Genomic DNA, 22,536 nt, shown 5'->3' with positions numbered 1-22,536 from the left:
GCAAGCTGTATTTCACACAAGTGGTTTTTCCTGAAGACACAAAAAAATCAACGCTCTGTAATCAGTGAAATTAGTTTTTTGATAAGTTGCGATACCTCTGTTTTTAGCATGATCGGACTGCAAATTAATACTGCTGCTATTGCAGCAGAGAATTGGTGATATGTAAAACATGGTGAAGTAGAAAGCTTTTCATTATGAAAGTATGACATACAAATTATCTACGAGCTACCTTCAGTGTTAGCTGTGGCTTTTCAGATGTTAGAAGCAACCGTCTGACAGTGCATGGCATTAGTTGTGATCTATTATTCAACATTTGCACTTATGTATCACGTGCGTTTCTGAGTCACGGCAGATTATACGTGCACGTTGTTATTTTTACACTTAATTAAAAACTTCATAAGAAAGTTGTATACTTTCACCGCATATGCTAGAGGCCTGAAAGCAAACGATGCTAATGACCTATTATTATTGTTACGGTTTCCTCTTGGTAAAGGTGTACGATTTGCGATCATTATCGGCCGTACATTAATAATTAAACTTTCATAAAAAAGAAATTACATAAATAATAAAGCAATCAAAATAACATGATAGCCTAGTAATACAACATAAATATATTTAAAACGATAAGTGGGCAAAAACTGTCCAAAATTGTGCAAAGATATGTATATATAAATTTTTTTTCAAAAGCCTGGCTAACAAAGCCGTTTTGGGCACACACGCTAGCTGTTCCTTAACAACGCCTTTCAAAGGAGTCTGGAAGAAATGTCAATACCCGCTTCAGAGATCAGAGAGGTGAGACACTTCGGAAAACTTTTAACGGTGTTTAGAGGAAACATTCTGCGTTCGGAGCTGCATATCAGAGAGATTTTGTTACATTTTTCAACACTGTGTGGTTCTCTTTGGTGAGAATTAGAGATGGTTCCCACTTCGCTTCACTCATTGCATAGCTGTGGAAAATAGTAAAAGAAGAGAATGGAAGCTTTTGAGGCTGGTGTTACAGAGGGCTACTAAAAATTAAGGGGCTATACTGATAAGCCAAAACATTATGACCACTGCCAACCGTGACTTTGGATGCCGCATTGTGGCGTTGCGGGCACGTGAGGCGGTAGCAAAGGTATGTAAGCGGAGCAGACATGAACGGGGTATCACCCTAGCGAGGATATGGAGAAATACATTGAGATAAGTGACTTTGACAAAGGGCAGATTATTGTTATGCAGAGCCAGAGAACGAATGTCTCGGAAACGGCGAAGCTGCTCGAATGTTTACGTGCTACTGTCATGACCATCTACGGAAAAAGGTAGGACAATGAAATTACCACTAGGCGCTAAATAGTTGGACGTGCGCGACTTTTTACAGAACGTTGTGTTCGGAGGCCTGTCTGCTCTGTAAAGTAGGATAGATGGTGATAGCCGGTCGAGGTGGCCGAGCGGTTCTAGGCGCTACAGTCTGGAACTGCGCGACCGCTACGGTCGCAGTTTCGAATCCTGCCGCGGGCATGGATGTGTGTGACGTCGGGTTAGTTAGGTTTAAGTAGTTCTAAGTTCTAGGGGACTGATGAAAAAAATGGTTCAAATGGCTCTGAGTACTATGGGACAACTTCTGAGGTCATCAGTCCCCTAGAACTTAGAATTACTTAAACCTAACGACATCACACACATCCATGCCCGAAGCAGGATTCGAACCTGCGACCGTAGCGGTCGCGATGTTCCAGACTGCAGCGCTTAGAACCGGTCGGCCACCCCGGCCGGCAGGACTGATAACCTCAAAAGTTAAGTCCCATAGTGCTCAGAGCCATTTGAACCATAGATGGTGATATTTGGCATCTCTGTCGAAAGAGCACAATGCTGGTGAATGCTCAAGTGTTTCGGAGCACACCGTTCTACATACATTGCTGAACATGGAGCTGCACAGCAGACTGCCCCTACGTGTTCACATGTTGACTCAACGACATCGTCAATTACAATTGCAAAGGATACGGGACCACCGGGATTCGATCGGCTCTTCGGGGAATAATATATTTGCTACACCAGGTTGATGGCCTTCACCACAAACGCCGTCATCGAGGCGGACGGTGGCTCGAAACCTGCAGTGCGCCTCGACGCAGGCTGGTCGGAGCTTGGTATCTTCCACGACGGCGATGTCATCTTTCAGCAGTATAATTGTCAGTGTCTCTGAGCCAGAACCGTGCTATAGTAGTCTGAGGAGCATTACAGAGGACTCACGTTGACATCTCGGTGACCAAATTAGCCTGATGTGAATCCTGTGAAATCCTAGGTCGCTATCGTGCGCCATCACCCTGTACGCAGATTAGCGGCCCGTTATTTAATGCCACATACCTCCACAAACCTACCAACAAATTGTTGGATCCCTGATTTGCAGACTCAGTGAAGTATTTCATTCCAAAAACAGACAAAGAAGCTGTTAAGTAGGTGGGCGTAATGTTTTGGCTCATCAGTATATAAGATTAGAACATAGAAGGTCCTCCGCAGAATAGGTGAGTAACGAATATAAGGAAGACTCTTGACTAGAAAAAAGGTACAGGGTGTTAGGACATGAGTTAAGGCACCATGCCATAATTTCTATGTTATTAAAGGAAGCCATAGAGAGCAAAAACTGTACAGGAAGGCAGAGACAGGTGTATATGAAACAAATTATCGAGGACGTTGGGTACTTCTCTGATTAGAAGAGGATGGCACTAGAGAGTAAGTCGTGGCAGGCCGCTTCAAACCAGTCAGAAGGCCGGTGAAAAAAGAAAAAAAAACCTCTAAATAGGACAACTCTGGTTAACAATACGGACCGAATATACAAAATACTGCTTAGATCACAAGCGAATAACCACCTTCATGCCAACGACAATCGATATTTGCGGTACTTGAATTATAATTGTTAATGGTCATTAGATTGTGTTGTGTTCCCAATCATAAATGTTTTCATTTTTTTTTTTTTTTGATAAGTCCCTCAGTAGCTAATAAGCAGAAGCCTCGCTGCCTTTCAGCGCTATAACCTAGGTAAACCACTACAGTCAGTCGCATGGATGAGATATCTAGGAGAGAACTTCAAAACACAACAGCAGCTGACGCAACTACATGACTTTTGTACAAGCGAAGTCAGTACCATACTATAGCTAAAATTACATTTCTATTTCTCAAATTGCTAGTGTGGACGGAGGGAACTACCACCAGTTCCCCCAATTCCTGTTTCATTCGCCAAGGGTGAGCGACTGTGTCTCCCTATTTCTTTTATTTTATCATAATGATCATTTCACAGGATATACGCGGGAGGGAGCCATATGTTACTTGATTCTTCTCGAAACTGCAATCAGTAAAAACCTCTAGATGATGCACAACTTTTCTCTTGTAGCGTCTATCACTGTGATTGGATGAGCATTTCGTGTTGCTCTCGCACTAACTAAACATTCTGATACTGCTCTTCTGGAGGTCATCTCTTTCTTTGTCACCCCCTAATCCTTCCTAATAAGGTTCCCACATTGTTGAGATTGTACAAAACATTCGGTCATAGATCTTTGGCAGTGTAAACAGGCCCCTGGGTCAATGTGTAGACGCTTTACATATTCACTGGTTTCAATACAGTGTTAACTGAACGGCATCGGTGAAGATGTGTAAGGAGTCCTACTGTCCTATCTTACGCGTTTCAGTAGAGCAATCTCCCTCATTCCCTGCCTTTAACTCAGCCACCACAACATAGTCTCGTCGATTGTGATACAGAATCATTTCAAGGGGTCCAAACAGTCACATTGTTTAAGAGACTATCTGCTTGCGATGTAAGTGCCAGCAAAACGACCACTACTTCATAGTTTGTGATTTTTTTGTGTCATAGGTTGTAGCTATATTAATTGATTTGCATTACTGTCGTGCATCACTGAAACATCAGCCCTATACTAATATCTGCTGTTTCTTTTTGCCCACACACATCAAGCAAGGACTACAACAGTAAAGTTGAGGGAATTATGACACATTCAGTCTGTCAGTACTTCAGAGTCATAACTGTTAATCGGATAAGAGGTGACGAAGATGACACAGTTAAGAAAAGGTATTTATATACGCTGTATGGTTTCTTATCTTTAGAGCGGGGTATGGGCAAGATAAGTTTTTAATCCTACGAATGTCACAGAAACAAATCAGACGATGTTATATATGAATAAAATGAGGAAGCATGGCTATTAGACTGTCTGACATGAAAAGCAAACCATCTATAAGGGAGGGAGGAAACGAAATGAAACCTCACAGTTTTGGAGGGTATGTGATAATATTTTAATGATTATAACATTGAATCAAATTTACGAAGAACTTAGCAGTGTGAGGCCACTTATCAGTATGGCGTTCTTGTGTTTCATTGTCTATGAAATATGCGGCTGTGCAGATAGAGATAATCGTTGTTTAAGGTTCAGATATCTTGAACGCAGTCATCGCTTTTTGATCACCTCTCTGCCAAACACACACATACACGCATACATTCTCTCTCTCTTTCTCTCTCTCTCTCTCTCTCTCTCTCTCTCTCTCTCTCTCCAGAATACGTGAAAATACAGCGGAAAAATGCGCTAGGGTCAAAAGATCGAGGCGAGCGTGTTTGCCTAAAAATAAACCCAATGGGCTCGGTAATGATGGGCTCGGTAATGATGGAAAGCTTTCTCCCTTGTTTAGTTCTAGCGTACCAAGCTCTGTATTCAATGAACTGAAGCGTTAACTGTAAAATGAAGCAAATATTATAGTGGTTTTATTTTTAACGTAACTTTCTGCTGTTGAAAATACAAGGTAAGGAGATTTCGCTGTGTGGTTATGTTACGAGCCAATCTCAGTAATTAATTAACCAAATGTATAAGGGTTATTCAAACATACACTCTGATCAAGAGACTATACCTGAGATAAAAATTCGTTTTTGTCAGATGCTTACAGTGATAATCATACAGATTTTTAAGCACTTTACGTAAATTGGAACCAGGATGCAGTAAAGATTAGTCTACGTAAGCCGTGCATTATGTTCGCAGAATGATGGGAAAGATTTGACCAGCTTTCTTATGGGGCTGAAAATACTCTTGTTGTTTATTTCACAACGAACTAGCTAGAGAGGATGAGTTATGAAACTGAGGAGGATGTCGACAGCAGAATGATAGTTATGCTAACGTGAACAGGGGCGGGTCATAAATACTAACTGTGACGAAAGACGCTACTGAATGTGATGCCACGGAGCGGCGATGACGGCTTCAGGCCCACCTGCGAGCATGCTACAGCCAACCCAATTCCAGATTTACGTCCATGATTTCATGGCAAGATGGTTCGCTGTCGCATTCTGGTTCTGACACAAAACAACACGTGAAATGTTATTTTTTGCGCATGTAGTCTTAAAGTGACCCAACAGCAGAACTTTTGACCGATTTTACAGTCTCCTGTTTCAGAGTTACTTTTTAAAAGTCGTGGGATTCCAGTTATGGAATGTTACGGGGGACATATTTCCTCTATTTTTTTCACTGCAGCTCGATTTTGATGATAGATGTAAACGCATACCTTCTTAAATCAGCGTCAAGGACGTTTTGAGCACGCCATTCGAATTAAAATGCTACTGTTCGGCAAGTAAAATTATAAAACCTGTTACTTCGTTATTTTCATTTTTAACTTCTTGTAAGGACTCAAATTTGTATAGAACGCTCATTGTATCACTTATAGTTTAACACCACTGATCAAGACCTACTCTGTGTGAGAGTATAAACATACAACACGAGTAATAACTACGCATATTTATCAGTGACCTGCATCCATCTTTAAAGGGTGTGTTGATTGTACTGCAGTAACCACCTTCGCAAGAAAAAGGTTAATCTACTGGTTCCGTTTGAATGCACACAGACATTGAATATTTTGGACGCGATTATATCCATAAGGTAGAAATAACATGTATAAGACTGCAAACGTTTGAAATAATCGAAAATACCATATAAGTAAACCAAAACAAGCCAGTAGGATTTTCATCGTTCACCAAATGGCTTTTTAATTTATTAGGCACATGTTACGCTGACTTGCACCATTTGAGGGCGCGTAACTGAATAAAGCTTCAACGTAACTCCAACATCCCGTAAGTTACAAAGAAAAGTTTCATTATGGAACACACACTTTAGAAAAGATAAATAACTCACATCTTATCCGACACAGGGATCGCGGAGGCCACAAAATATTGAAATCTGATAGGTTATCCTAGGTTTACCCATTTGACTATTTAAAGTACGTTGTGTTATGTACCAATTTGTCTGTCATTCAACACATGAGTATCTTTTGAGATCAGCAGCAGCCAAAGACACTACAATATGTCGCCGATCTCCATCAGTTGTTATACTCTATTGTTTGTCATAAATAACTGAGATTCGTAACCGACGTCGCTAAAGTAAGATAATGCGAGTGCGCTCGATCTGGAGGTATTAGTTTCAATCCTGGCGGGGGAAGAAATTTCCATGTCCCTCTATGTGCTTAAAAGGATTAAATTCTGAATCTCTGCGCAGTTTGTAATTGAATTCAGATGTGTATTTATGAGAAATATCTGTCGGGTGGTGATGACAATTTCGGCATCCCTCTTGATGCTTTTCAAAAGGGGTACTCTATATAAACAACCGCTTTTTCTCTCCCTTCTGTTAATTGGATATTCGTCCATAACACAAATAGAACATCGCAGTCCACAAGAACTTATCACAGTAATTCAGACGATATAGATTCACACATGACACTTCATTGACACATCGAAGGTCGTGATGGAAGTCATCTCTCTAACTATCTCCTTCCAAGGAAAACAGTGCAGAATACCCATCTTGACCCCGACAGTGTGATCTGCGAGTGCGTTTAGCTTTGATTTGTCACATACAGAAACTAATCTAAAATTTAGATAATCTGGTGACACTTTAAAAGCTTTTATTTTTTAACTTTTATAATATAAATATGAATCATTGTAACAAAAGTATCTTGCTGTTATTTTATTTTAATATTTTCATTCATTTTAGATTAGTAATGCCCATTGAGTTTTACGTAAATGATGTGAAAATGTTTCATTTATTTATTCTTCTTTCCAGTTATTCTTGAATTTGTAAATGACAATTTAGTATACTAGAATATCCTACATTTTAAATAAGCTACAGTACCAAATGCAGTCGAATAACATATTGGTTGTGAAGTCTTCTGATTTAATTTTTGTATTTAAAAAAAGTGACAGTGCTTCGTCCATGGTGACGTCCTATAGTTTCCCATTGTCATTACACTGTCACGTCGCCTCTCTTTATTTGCCTGAGCATCTCTACCACATCAGCCATAATGGTGTTATTGTCAACAGGATTTAGATACTGACGCAATAGAAGACAAAGAGAATGTGAGAACGAAATGACTGGAAACCAACTCAGGTCAATGGCGGGATTTAATCTGCAGCACCGGTGATCTTCTCATCCGAAATACCGTGCGTAACCCTCTCTGCCTGCGTCCTTAACGTCCCGTCATTTTTACTTTCTTCACATCGACATTTTTAATAACTAGAAGTTGCTGAATCGGCATTAAAGTTTATGGTAAGTGCTAATTTACGTTTCGTGCATTACTTTTTACAGCTAACGAAGACGCCGAGTATAAAGGGGAAAGTTTAAGAGACTGAATTTTTGCAGTGAAATCACAAATGAGCACCAGACCCTCCTGATTCATGTTTCATGTGTTCTAATCTTGACGTAAAACATTTGATCAAAACGCCATATCCGATTCCTTTCTCAGTTCTCTCCTAGAGGCAATACTACATCCATGCCCGAAACCATTAAGCTTAAAATACCACCTACAAATATAATAAAATGTATTTATTTGTATGTATTCACAATTAATTCTGGTTCCTGTCATTCCTTCAACGTTTCTGTTGTTCTCTCAGCTAGCAATTTGAAAAAAAAAGAAGGAGTAGGGGAGACAGCCTTGTGGGACACCGCTTGTTTTCATTATTACATCAGTGTCGCGACTGATGTATGATTGGAATATTATTTACAGTGTTGATGTGACACAAAAGAGCTTGTCTTTTTTAGTTTTACAGTACAAATTTTGTGCAATATAAGTCACTAAAGCGTATTAACTCGAGTTGTTATTAGTGGATTGTCAGCTTGTGTTCTTTGAAATATCATTAAAACATTCGAATTCAAAACTGTCACCTGGCTCGGTCACAGGAATATACAGGGTATTAAAAGATATAACATTCCATACTTTGAGAGGTGGCAGTATGGACAAAAAAAGTTTCCAGTAAACATGGGCTCCAAAATGCATACTTTAAGAACTAAGAGCATTTGTTCTTCTTCACTACCGTTAAAAACCTCTCTTCTACTGCAAGCTCTTTGTTATTACGAACAACCTAAAGAATGCAGTAAACAAATGAGGACACATTCCTATGTGGTTGTCCATGGGCACAGCATGCAGTAAGCATCTGTTAGTGTTGCTACTGTAAACTGTATTCACAGTTTTGGGTAAGCGCAGCGCAAACATTAGCTCTAATGGAACCATTTGTGTTCTGACAAGTTCTGAAATGCTTTTACATTCACCTTTTACCTTTGCATGTACCAGAATAATGGAGCCTGTTATTCCACATGGGAAATGGCGGAAGATGCTTCCATTTGCCAGACCATGATAAAATATCATGTCTGCCATTTCCCATACTGTACCCTGGGACAATAACATAGGAATATGCTTCGTTTGTTCACTGAATTCTGTAGGTTGTTCGTAATAGCAAAGAGCTAGCAGTAGAAGAGATGCGTTACACAGAAGAGATGGAAAAGTGCTCATAACTCTTAACGTATGCATTTTAGAGCCCATGTTTACAGGACAATTTTTGCCTCCATACTACCACCTCAAAACCATTGGAATATTTTTGTAACACCCTGTATATTACATTATTGTGAACTATGTTGATGACCAAACGCTACTGTTGAATGCCTCCCACAGTTACTTAATGCTGGAAAAATATGTCAACTGAATGAACTTGAGTTTACACATTATGTACGCACTAGAGAAAAATCTTGGACCAATGAACTAGCGGCCGGCTGGTCCCGGCGGAGGTTCGAGTCCTCCCACGGGCATGGGTGTGTGTGTTTGTCCTTAAGATACCTGTAATTTAGGTTAAGTAGTGTGTAAGCTTAGGGACTGATGACCTTAGCAGTTAAGTCTCATAAGATTTCACACACATTTGAACTAGCGGCTGATGAATTTACTGCAGACACTTCCGGAAAAGTTACAGCCTGCATCACTTCATTGATAAACAGACAGTAAGATCTTTAAAGGAGAAGAGAAAACTGCCGGTTTGAGTAACCGAACGTACTTATTTACTACGAAGTAAAATATTTGTGATTTAAGACGGCGGAAAACAGCCACTTACAGAACAATTCAAAGCGTGGAAAATGAAGTATAGTACAATAGCTTGTGCTTTATTGACCACTACCTGTCGCTTGACTGCTGCTTGATGGTTCATGACAAACTTTGCATCCATTTGGAAAACTTGAAGAAACGTGCTGACATGTGTATGATACTGAACGCGTGCTTTAGAGTAACGCAGAGTAAAAGTCTGTACCATACAGAACTGTATCCTCTCCTACTAACCTGTTGCATTCTTCCGGATGGGACAAAGAAGGGAAGGTGACGTGGAAAGGTCGCAAGCCTAACTGTATCAATTTCGTCATTGCCATTGGAAAAAATAATATCTCTTTGAACTTCTTGTAACCCAGTAACCTATGTCATCTATTCCACATATTAGCAAGAACAGGTCAATAAGTACCCATACTTGTTCGGAGTAGTCTGTTGCCAGTAACTATAACGCGAAGTAAAGGACTGAACTTGTGTGTGAATTATCTGTAGAGCAGGATTTCTCAGACTATGTTCCGCGGGAACTGGATAAGTGCCTATCGAAAAACTACTCATAATATGGCGTTTTTTCGGCATTTTAACGATACTAATTATTTTTTAATTTTTTAAGGTTTCTGTATTTTTAGTTATAATTTAAAATTGAAGTAATCACTTAATAAAAAACGTTTTTATAATTTTTTTGAAATTTTATTAACCTTCAATGTAAACAATGTGTTCCATTAAAGCACTAGGATTCTCAAACTGTTCGTCAGTGCAAAAGCTCGGGAACCCCTGCTCTAGAGTGAGAGGTATACATGCCAATACCTTGTGCTAATATCTTTTATTAAATTCTGGGACTAGCACGGAGGATTTTGGGGTTCTGGGGCAGTAAGTGTCATTTGTTGTTCGTACTGTTGCTTGTGAAAGGAACGTATCTGACTGGCATCGAAGTCGTTCAGAATATCAATTATGGCTTTATGTACAAGGAGATAATTATTGAACTGTATGAATAAAACGTAAATTAGTTAGAAACTACGGCGTGTACACGCTTTATTCAACATGTAAACGTCACTACAGATATTCGGATTTAGGTTATGACATGTTCGATACGCCTGCCATCATTGGCGATGACGTGGCGCAGACGATTAGCAAAATTCTGCATGACCCACTGAAGTATCGGAATATCGATGTTGTCGATGACCGCCTCAGTGGGTGTTTTCAGTTCAGTAATGGTTTTGAGGTTATTGCTTGTCTTTAATATAGCCCACAAAAAGAGTCGCATGTGTTCAGATCCGGAGAATATGGCGGCCAGTGGAGGCTCATGCCAGTGTCCTCTGGGTACCCCAGAACCAGAATGCGATCCCTAGAGTGCTCTTCCAGGACATCAAACACTCTCCTGCTTCGATGGTGTCGAGCTCCGTCATGCATGAACCACATCATGTCGAAATCAGGTTCACTTTGGACAATTGGGATAAAATCATCTTCCAACATCTTCACGTACTGTTCGGTAGTCACCGTGCCATCAAAGAATATCGCACAGATTATTCCGTGACTGGACGTTGCACACCACACAGTCATCTGTTGAGGATGAAGAGACTTTCCGATCGCAAAATGCGGATTCTCCGTCCCACAAATGTCCCTATTTTGCTTATTGACGCACGTGCCCAAATGCAACTGAGCTTCGTCGCTAAACCAAACCATGCATGCGCGTACTAATTTCCATCGTGCCCCGCGGCCAACCGTGCACTTTGAACGTCTTAACGCAAACCGTTCAGAAGTTATGACGATTTTATTTCATATAATTCAATAATTGTCACCCTGTATGAAACATCATTAGCCCCAAACGCAAAAGATCACGCCAAATAAAGACGAGCTTGTAGACTGAAGGTTTCTATCTACAGGTCTGTAAATTATCAGTATACCAGCAAGCACTGCCGTTGTTGTTCTTTTGTAACTTACATTTACAACAAAAGTGTATGACTATTAATTGTTGTGCAAGTATTTGTGTAAAAAAACTGTGTTTGAGTTCCTCGCTTTTTTTCGCAGTTGTAATGGTGACACTTTACTAGACTAACTGTTAGATTAATAAGTTGACTGTCTCTTTTGGGGTATTTAAATTCGAGAGTACTAGCAGAATAATGTCATGCCGTAAAGGAAATAATGTGATATACACAGGAAAGATGCCACAGAAAATTTATTTGTGCTTAATGAGTTAGCTTTATATGGTTAAGCAGCATTCGAAACCATTTATTGTTTTTGCATTTCTCTACGTGGAATGAAAGATTGCAGCAATAGAGTCGTTCCATTTTCTTTCTGAAGAGAAATAGTTGGGCCCATACGTTGCCGTACTGTCGTTTTCTGGGTTGTTCGAGACATGTTCTTATGCTTTCTTCAGCGTAGAGATGTCGATCTCTTGTCCAATCTTCGTGAATCTCGGCAAGTACTCTGTTTCAGCGATGTTCAAAGAAACAAAACATGCATTCCTAAACATGCCTGTCTTCTATTCGATCTTCATGATTGATGCTGCATTATAATTGGAAGTGACCAGCGGTGGCATTTATTACTTGAAAAGATGGGAATCTGCTGTTTGATTACTAAGAAAATCATTGCAAACTCATACCGTTATAAGCATTAATGAACTTGGAAATTTGCTGCACAAATTATCACGATACTGCATACACACTCTATGCGGTGCAAATATCAACTGGGCGCTATGAAGGAAGTAACATTAATCGTTTACTACACAATTGGTAAGGGACCTTACATTTTTTTTCAACAGTCTTGCGCTAAAACTTTGACACTGCCGAAATCTGCCTCTGTTGTCACACCTGCCACTCGCCTCCGAGTGAACCAAGCAGAGCTGCAGTGATGTTGAGATATAGCGGCCGCCTTGTCCTTCCTCAGGAGCCGGCAAATAAATAATCAAGCGATTCTAGCGGCGGACGACCGTATCTGCGTGCCAGCCTTTGTTTGTGTGCAAGAAACCAGAAAAACATCTATTTTATCACTTGTTATTTTTAGTGGTAGTAGGAGGAGGAGATCGCTAAACCCTGCTAGAAGAGGCCATTCTTCTTTGGAGGTACAGCCGGTGGATATTACAACACCGCTTGGAGGGCCGTGCGATGACACGATGACAGAACGGTTTATTGGGAAAGATTTCAGTGCGTCCCGTTTTCTGCGTCGATGCGAACTTTTCAGCACAGATTTGTAGAATTTGTAAGCTATGACGACCAACAAAGAAAAATGGTAAAGGTTCTTGATATGGTTAGTGATAGTATTGCATGGGGATTTGACATGATTTACAAAATGATGTAGCATTTGTCTATGTACGTGTATAACTCGGGGAACTTTTTTTAATTCCGCATTGCTAGCTTGCGCCCGACAACGGTATCTACATAGTATCTGAGCGCACAGAGATGGACACTTTAAGAGGACACTCAGTTGTCCAGTTTTAAAAGCTCTCATTACTTGTGCATTTCGGTATCAGTTGCGCACTGTTCGTAACTTGGTTAGTGCTAATATAATTGCTGAAGAAATTAAACTTTCCAGAACCAGAAACAGTTGATTATAAAGCGAGTCTGCTGCTTCTCATCTGCCGTCACGTAAAGATGGGTTAAGACAATCACGAACATATTCAGCCGATTGTGTGTGAATGACACACAGGAAAACTATTCTGCTCTATGCACTGAACATATTTTGCACGACCTAAAATCTCTACAATTTACCAGTTAGATGTATCACGCAGTCTCCTGAGCATTGGTATGGGGGAGTCGTTTAAAATTTGTTGGAGCCCGCTTTTGCGACATTGAACTGGAAACGTAATACAAGGATATGGAATACGAGTGTCGAATTTTAACACTTGAGTAGAAATGAGATCAGTACCTCCACCCCTCGAAAATTTTCTGCGTCCAGTTTCGTAATGACAAATAACCACATAGCATCTTGGTTGAATTTATTGAATTTACATATGTTAGAAGCAGGCACACCTGTGTTGAAGTGTAATTTTTATGTAACCTACAGGTTATTGCGGTCCTTGGAAATACGGAACTCATCTCAAAGTGAAGAGAGAACAAACACTGTCAGTTGTCTGTGCATTGACCATTCTGATGACAGTGACTGACTTCGGATGAGGTACTGCAACTTATAAAGTGAAAGTCAGATTTTTGCGACTGATGCTTCTTTTCGCGAATATTATCAATATATGTCTTTTATCGAATAATTTGAGATACAACATATTGGCAATTATAAACAAAGAGATTTTGTACTTGGCGATTAAAAGTATTTTTATGGTAGATTTGAGAAAGAGCTCTCTTGCTGGGGGTATTACTGGAGTACTCCGAGGAATGACCGACGACGTTATGTACATATTCACTAAGTGGTAAAGGATAATTATAAATAATATACTATTAACCGCAATCGGTTCATAGCAAGTTTGGAGTGATACGGATTCAATTCAAAATTCGATTATAGCGATCGCCCATTCTTTTTTTCACATATTAGATTTGGACATCTGCATTTCTACGCCGCAAGTAACATATAGTGTGTGACGTAAGGTACATAATTGACTAAAATCACTTTCCCAATTCGTCTCACCGTTGGTACCTAGGAAGAACGATCGTCCGTACACCTTTGTACAATCTCAAATTTCTCGGATTTTTCAGTCGTTGTCGTTAATGTAGATGCATAAAGGAAAACATGAAGTTGACTCGTATTGAAAGGTAATCTATCATAATTTAAGGTTCCCAGCGAAGCACATTGCGCCTCTTGTGGCAGCTGCCAATAGAGATCATCAGTAGCTTTCTGCAGCACCTTTGAATCCCGTATATTGATTTTTATTAATCTAATAGAAAATTAGCCGGGACAGACGGAATGGTTTGAAATTTCATTGAATTTCAAGCAACAGGACACTGCCAGCAGTTACTTTAGGAAAGAAGAGAAAATGTGTGTCTCTTAATCCTCAAGATTTTAGGTCATTTTGCATGTTTATTTATTTGCTATTATTGTTAGCTCTATAGCAAAGTATTAACCACGGAACTGAATCTGCCAGGGACATCTCTGAATATTTTTTTATCGGAATTAGGATCCAGCAGACAGCAGGCGTCTGCCTGAGGAATGGATGGTGTGACTTGGGTTGTTTCTCGACGCAAGGAACGGCGAAAGCGCAGCGACTGTTCGAAATGCCAGTCGGTACTCGAGACCCACGGCTACGCTTTTAGCGAGATGGGGCGGCGCAGGCGCAGGCGAGGAATAAATATAGCTTGCGAGCGGTTGCCTTCCCGGTCGGCGGCGGCGCTGAATTACCGCACGTCCGTGCCCGTGCGTCTCCGCACAACACCGCTGTTAATTAACGCGTCGCCGCACCTGCCCGCCGTATATTTAGAAATTGCCGCTGCACTTTTCAAGCGGCCATTCACTTCGCACCGAGCTTCCGACGGCGCGCAGCGTCTCCAGTCTGTGAATCTGCGGGACGAAAGTCTGGCCTGGTCTAAACTCAGTTTTTGGCAGTGCACGCGGAGAGTTTCTTGAGCTGCTTCCAAGCGAGTGCCGCCCTTGTAACCCAACACCACAGACTATTTCATGACGTCTCCCTAACGGGCGCTGAATGACGCGCTCGCTACACGAGATTCTGTCTGGTACAGCGATTCCAGTGGCGCCTCCTGGAACCCTGTCACTTTATCAAAATGTTTCCAGCACCCTATACGAAACCCAACAAAAATCGCTACGGCAAAGCGATGTTTTCCGTTTTATGACACGTGCTCAGAATCACCGGACTATTCAGATTAAAGAAGATTAAAAAAGATTTCACGACTGTTTTCAGAAACGGGTAAAACAATGAAGATACTTTCTAAATCTGCCTGTTACATCATATCCATCCATCTTACAACAGGAACCTACTTTGGGATCCGCTTTTGCTTCTTGGTACTCTAAATACATTCCCGAATATTAGTTGCCAACTATTTGTGAAGTGATTGAAGTCTTGCGTTTAGCTTAACTTTAGCCATCTATATCTTTCGTATAGCGCTTAGCGTGAATTATTCACAACACGTTGTGTGGTATTTCGAATTTCTGTTGTTACTACCGCTGTGGAATACTGCTCCAGTAGATTACCATGACCACTGTACATTGCGATGCACTAACATCCGCAATGGGGAACGAAAATCACCCATGACTTCTCAACGCCGTAGTAGCAGACTTGGAGATGGCTAAGGTTGACCCCTTTGTGGCGATAAACAGCGGTCAGTACGCAATATGGCGTTTGAAAATGCTTGTAGATAGTGAAACTGTAAGAAGTTTACGTGTCGTTTGTAACAACGTACGAAAATACATATTTCAATTCTCTCTCTTATACACTTCTCACTAACTCCATCCTACAAACTGCAGTAAATTGCTGAATAACGTAATGAAATCACAAGATGGTGTTTTACTCCCACTCACTAGACAACTATCACTGACTGCTGAAAAACCTAATGCTAGTTACGTCTTAAACGATGAGGGGTACCAAATGAAGATGCTTCTGGCGGACCCCGATCGTACCTACATGCACCACTGGAGTCACTTACAGCGACCTGTGGCTTGTCTCTCTATTTGGTTCATTGGTCGCGGCTTATTCACCATCACTGTACTTTAGTTATCGGTCTATCAGAGGAATAACACTAAGAAATGATGGTATCGATCCTCATCTACGGGAGTAACCTCAGTTAGGTAAACGGGAATCGACATCGGCGCAGAGTATTCCGCTACTTCTCGTTCGGCGTCTCATTACCGTATTGGAAGGCTTCTGTAAAGGCGAGAGGCACGTAACACACAGACACATGAAAAAAGGAGCGAGCAGGGCGCAGGTGGCACTTACACCAGAACACTGCCACAAAGTCCTTCTCGTTGAGGATGCGCTCAAGCTGCTTGGCCGTGACCTCCTCGATGACGGCGGCCGCTTCAGCGTCCTTGCTGGGCGCGGATGCCTTCTTAGCGGCGCGGGCGCCGGGGAACGCCGCGGCCGCCAGAAGGGCGAGCAGTAGCAGCCGCACGCTGCCGCCTGCCATGGCTGATGGCTGCTCCTCGCACTGAGCCCCGCTCTGCTGTGTGCGCGCAGCCCTCCCTCGAGAGCGGCTCTGGCGCGGCTCGGCGGCGGCGCGCTGCACCCGCCGAGCCAGGGGCGCCACCGGCGGCGCCGAGCTTAGGACCGTCCGCGCGGGGGCGCGCCGCCTCCCCTAGCCACTGGCCCGCCGCGCTCCAGGCCGCTGACGCACTCCACACGTTCCACGCAGTGGACAGGACACGGGAGAGTATCTCCATAAAAACATCTCAGGAAGGTTACAAAACAAGGTATGCTGCTTGAAACTGCACACAACAGGAAATGTCCGAGACTTCTTTGGCAGGCATGAGAATGAAATAAGACCACTGGCCTTCATATTCGCCAAACGGAAAACCAGTAAAGAAATTGCGGCCAGTGTTAGGGAAGAAAGCTATCAGTCTCCTCTGGCATTTCACAAAGAATTAAAGTAGATCATTTGTTAGCTTCTAACACTTGGTGTTAGTTTTCCCCCAACTGTGGCTTCCACCCCTACTCTCAGAGAAGTAATTTCTTATCTCCAGAAAATTTCTCCTACCACAAAGGCCGCGAGATCCTTGGACTTCTCGTAATACTGCAGGTGGTCGTGTCTAAACTTGCTATACGAATGTACTGGGACAAAGAAGAAACAGTTAACAGAATTTTAACATAAATTATAAAAAAAGCACTCCATCGTCAGGCCACAAGTGGCCCATCGGGACCATCCAACCGCCTTGTCATCCTCAGTTGAGGATGCGGATAGGAGGGGCATGTGGTCAGCACACCGCTCTCCCGGTCGTTATGATGGTTTTCTTTGACCCGAGCCGCTACTATTCGGTGAGTAGCTCCTCAATTGGCATCACGAGGCTGAGTGCACCCCGAAAATTGGCAACAGCGCATGACGGCTGGATGGTCACCCATCCAAGTGCCGGCCACGCCTAACAGCGCTTAACTTCGGTTATCTCACGGGAACCGGTGTATCCACTGCGGCAAGGCCGTTGCCTAACATAAATTATATACCAGCGGGAAAAACTCTTATCGAAGAACAAAAAATGAGAATATATTCCTGTTTATTTAAAAGACTCTGACTGAAAATTTCGGTACCAGCTGCCTCATTTACCTTCCTCAGCACATTTAAAAATTTTCCCAAAAATTTTGCTATTTGAACAGATTTGCGCATTTTTAACATGCAACGTACTTCACACTCCCACGAGCTTCCATAATTGTAGCTCACTCACACCCACTACTCCGTCGCTGTAAGTCGCTCACACCCATTGATTCCCTGTAGCCGTTTCTCTCTCATTCAGCCCAAATCATAGTCCCTCTGTCATTATCTCCGTTGTAACAGCCATAGCGCACTTCAAATGGCTCTGAGCACTATGGGACTTAACAGCTGAGGTCATCAGTTCCGCCGGCCGGTGTGGCCTGCGGTTCTAGGCACTACAGTCTGGAACCGCGTGACCGCTACGGTCGCAGGTTCGAATCCTGCCTCGGACATGGATGTGTGTGATGTCCTTAGGTTAGTTAGGTTTAAGTAGTTCTAAGTTCTATGGGACTGATGACCATAGTGCTCAGAGCCATTTGAACCATTTTTTTCATCAGTCCCCTAGAACTGAGAACTACTTAAACCTATCTAACCTAAGGACATCACACACGTCCTTGCCCGAGGCAGGATTCGAACCTGCGACCGTACCGGTCGCGCGGTTCCAGACTGAAGCACCTAGAACCGCTCGGCCACTCCGGCCGGCTAGCCCAATTCGTTCTGTCCTACTACTACAGCCTCCTTTCACTGTCACCGTCCCCCACTTGCTCTCCCTTGCTGCTAATATCTCATTCATTCCATCCTTCCCTTCACCGAGCGAGGTGGCGCAGTAGTTAGCACACTGTACTCACCTTCGGGAAGACGACGGTTTAAACCCGCGTCCGGCCATCCTGATTTAGGTTTTTCATGATTTCGCTAAATCGCTTCAGGAAAATGCCGGGATGATTACTTTGAAAGGGCACGGCTTACTTCTTTCCCCATCTTTCCCTAATCCAGTGGGACCGATGACCTCGCTGTTTGGTTCCCTCCCCTAAATTAACCAACCAACCAACCTTCCTTCCTAATGCTGCTGTCTCTTCTCACTATCTCTCTCACTTCCTCGGTGTCATTGTCATGTATTCTGCCCCTCATTATCACTGCCTCTAACCCACTTCCAGTTTCTCTCTCTCTTTTTTCTACCCCCCCCCCCCCTCTGGCACTCTTTCCTTCACTCTTTTCCTAGCACTGTTCTGCCACTGTCAACTATGTTCCACTGCCATCGTGTCCCTCTCTCTCTCACACACACACTGTCAGTGTCTCCTTCACTCTTTCTTTATCACAACCACTGTCTACTATCTTCCAGTATTTGTTAATTTTCCATCTCTTAGCCATTGCCATTGTCTTCTTCTGTCTCAGCACAAAAAAGCGCGAGTATGTTCGTATGCCAAAATATTTGGGAAAATTTTTAGAGGCGCTGGGGAAGGTAGAATGAGGCAAATGGTACTCCACGTTTCAGTTAGAGACTTTTAAATAAACAGGAACATATTCAAATCTTTTTTTGCTTCGATAGGAGCAGGGAACGTAATTCAAATGGAAAGAAATATATTGGTCTGTAAACTTTAGATACTTTTCTTATGTGATAACTGAGGGTGGCGGCCTATGCGAAATTGAAAATACGTAAAACTAATTTAACACCTCAAACAGGACCTAACGTGCTAAAAAATTTTGTATTTACTTCAACATGGGTTTCCCAGGTGATAACGGAGACACACTGCAGCATATTTCTCCGTGCTACGTTACTTTATAAACTGAATTTTTGCCTCACTCGGATTTTACGTGCGTATTTTATGTGTACAAGTAGGGTGAATTCGAATCCCTGTGTCTCAGGAACGGATAAAGATATGAAGAAAATTTCAAGGTTCTTCATGATCGGGAGCTTAGGAATAAAAGTTACAGGCATTTTCTGTGCGTAGCCGTTTCGTTATACGCGGCTTGGTTTTCGTATCCTAAAAACAAGATTTTTGGAAACGGTGAGGTGGATCTTCTAGATAAATGTCTAGAGAAGAGACCATTAAAATGTGAGCAATTTTCTGCAGTTATTTATTATTTAGATTTCGCCTCATACGGTATTTTAACTGTAGGAGTAGGGTAACTTTGAACCTCTTTATCTTGGAAACGGATAAAGATATCATGAAAATTTTTAAGGTTGTTCGAGTTCTGGGTCTCAAACATATATCGTAAAAATTACATCCATTTGCTGTGCATAGGCGTCTTGGAATCCTCAGCTAGGTTTTGGTCCACTGGTGACGGCAAAATATAATAAAAATACTCTTTTTGTGGGGTTTTCCAGGAACTGACCATGAACCAATTGTGCCTCCATACGTCCCATCAAGCCCACTGTAGACCACAGCAAACGCAGAAACAGCCAATCGATTTGCTCTATTTGCCTAAGCAGGAGGAAATGCGTAAATTTATACTTTGACCTTATACCGTAGGATAATGACACTAAGACGATCGCTTTATTGGCTACACAAATGGTCCCTAGCCCAAGGAACATCCAAAACACTTGACCTTACCTTTGTATCACCAATAAAGCCCGAGGTATGTGCACTGGAAAATCCGTTTTTATGCGCTGTGTTTTGGAGCATATTAGGTACATATGCTGTAGCATGCACGCCTATATTCTTTACCGCAAACGAAATCTGAGGCAGCCTTTCCATTTTGGGGGGTCACTAATCCACAATTCCAGATTATCAGTGGAAACACGGCAAAATATTTGAACTGCGAAAGTATAGAAGAAGAAGGAAGTTATCATTTTCCAACTCCTAGCATGTTACAAAGGAACGCGGAATGGCACCAGACAAACTAAGTGCGGTTGTTGCGCAAGAAACAAAGAAAGTTATTAGAATATCAAATACACTCGCAGGGGGGGGGGGAGGGAGGGGGAGAAAATCTTAGCGACAGCATGTAGCTGGTGTGGTACCTCGTAGCGTCGATTCCATGCGTACGTAGCGCTACCTCTGACGTCGGTCGATATCTTATTCTCGTGACGCGATGGATTTAATAGCAAGATTGGATTCTGCAGATCTGACTCCACTGTTATGGAGGTTAGAGAACGTTGTTAACTGTCGGAGACTGTTGCGGCGAAGTTCACATTAATAAAGAACGTATAGGTCACTATAAAAGAAGGAGACACGACTGTGCAACGAATAAGAGGGAGCGCGTTATCTGTTCCCGCACAGGGAAGCTGCACTGACCTACCGGTGTTACTTCTTTGTGGAGGACGCGAGGACGTTTTTAGCTGTAGGGTCGACTTCTCCACTCGGTACCAATATTAGGACACGCGGATAAACAACTCCTTCCACGAGTGCGTGGGACACGAACAACATTTGAACGGAAACAGTTTATCTTATCGGCCAACGCCACATTGTGATTTGTAATAAAAGCGATTTGTGGTAATCACTTAGTTACCATGACATGACTGTCTGATATTCATGTCTTTCCACAACACATTGGTGGTTCAGTATCTCGCACATAATTAATTTGCGAGGAGATATTTACATATTAAGTTTATATGCTTGCTTAATATACATATGATTTACCCGTGATTGCGGTCGTTCGATTCACAATTTCATCAGCTTTTAGGGTCTGTAATCAGAATTTAGTTGTGTTGATTTATCACATCTCTTTTTTGTGGGAGCTGGATCTAATGGTTGATTTGGCCTCGCTGGCATGAGTGTCATCACTCTGGAAAAATCCATGATGTACAAGCTCACCATTCAGGATCTAAACATGTACCAATCCCCAGGAGTATTCATGCTGTTTTGGGTACCAAAGGTGGCTCTACATAAAATTCGTTAAATGTTAGTATTTGAGCCGTGGTAAAAAATTGCTGTTTTGAAGAGCGCGCTGCAGCGCGTAGTGTGAAGCAGTCGCCCTCCGTTTCTGACGGTGGCGCCGCTGTGGCGATCGCAGCTTTGGTGTCTCCCTCTGGTGGGAAAGGGGAAAGGTTGACTGTTCACATGCATTTAAGGGGCGCTTTGAGCTCGCCAGTCGGTCAGTCTGGGTCAGTCTCTCGTCGCCTTGTCCGCATTTGTTAGGCAGTTAGTGTCTGTCTGTCGTTCGGAGTGATAGAATGTCTGTCGTTCAGATCAACCTTTAAAGCCGGCAAAATGAGAGTCTTTCCACTCCGCCAGTAAAAGAACTCAGCGAGTGGTCGCCCGGTAGGGGCTTAGTTCCTGTATCTGAGTCCGCGCGTTAGGCCGCCAGTCTGCTGGAGTTCGCTCAGGCAACGGTCATTGGCGGTTGGATCGATCAGTTGGTCGGTCGCGCACTGAGACACAAGATGACTTGCCCGTGTTGAGCGTCGGCCCATGTGAGGTCGCCACGTGAATCCAGTGGGCCGCGGCGTATAGCGAGGGGTAGTGACCTCGCGGTCGACACGAGAGCAACAGAAGTCAACCCACGACATCAGTCTGGTCGATGCTAGCTGCGACGCCGTGAGACGGGAGATCGGCGCGCCTTCCTGCGTCCGTTGAAGCGGCTGGCAGCGGACGGTTTGGGAGAGCGATTTTGGGGTGCTGCGCCAGGTCTTCTCGAGAAATCGCAGTTTATTATAAGTTAAGTGATTGGTGATACGTTGTTTGATTTACTCTTGTTAAATTCTACTTGTTTTCTTGGTGAGGTCACCAGCCGTTTTGCTTTGGGGTCGTCCCACCATTCTTCTCCGTTTGCCCACCCGCGGGAAGGTGGTTGTTTATAAATTGGGTGGTCCGTTTTTCCTTTGTGGAGTAGGGGCGGGTTAGAGCAACCTGCGGTCCGGGTTGTTCGGTAATCTCCATATCAATCTACCGTACGTTAGTAGCTGCCTCTGTCATGTTTGTCGGATTTGGTGTGTTAACGAATTTATTGCTTGGAGTGTAACGGTCTAATACCTGAAATATGTTGTGATCTTTGGAAACTTTGAGATTATTGCCTATGATCTTGAGAGGCGGTATCTGTGTACTGTAGAGCATCTTAACTATTGTTTGACCAACCTTGTAGAATTTTATATAAGATTGCATTTCATGGGCTTTTATTTAAATGATCATTTTAGTATATAAAGTTGCCACTCTTTCACCGTAAC

General features: G+C 42.6%; 1 protein-coding gene across 3 annotated transcripts in view; it reads right to left on the bottom strand.

The window, feature by feature from the left end:
* The window catches only part of LOC126188248 (uncharacterized), a 455,739-nt gene extending 439,260 nt beyond the window's left edge, over positions 1-16,479 (bottom strand). For all 3 annotated transcript variants that reach the window (XM_049929807.1, XM_049929809.1, XM_049929808.1), the window contains exon 1: positions 16,193-16,479. In XM_049929807.1, coding sequence (XP_049785764.1) covers positions 16,193-16,382 — 190 coding nt within the window. In that variant the 5' untranslated portion in view covers positions 16,383-16,479. The remainder of the gene's footprint in view (positions 1-16,192) is intronic.
* Positions 16,480-22,536: the final 6,057 nt, after the last annotated feature.

This window comes from Schistocerca cancellata, chromosome 5, assembly GCF_023864275.1.
Source record: "Schistocerca cancellata isolate TAMUIC-IGC-003103 chromosome 5, iqSchCanc2.1, whole genome shotgun sequence".
Classification (NCBI taxonomy): Eukaryota; Metazoa; Arthropoda; class Insecta; order Orthoptera; family Acrididae; genus Schistocerca; species Schistocerca cancellata.
The sequence above is the reverse complement of the archived record's forward strand: the minus strand, read 5'-3'. Positions and strand labels throughout refer to the sequence as shown.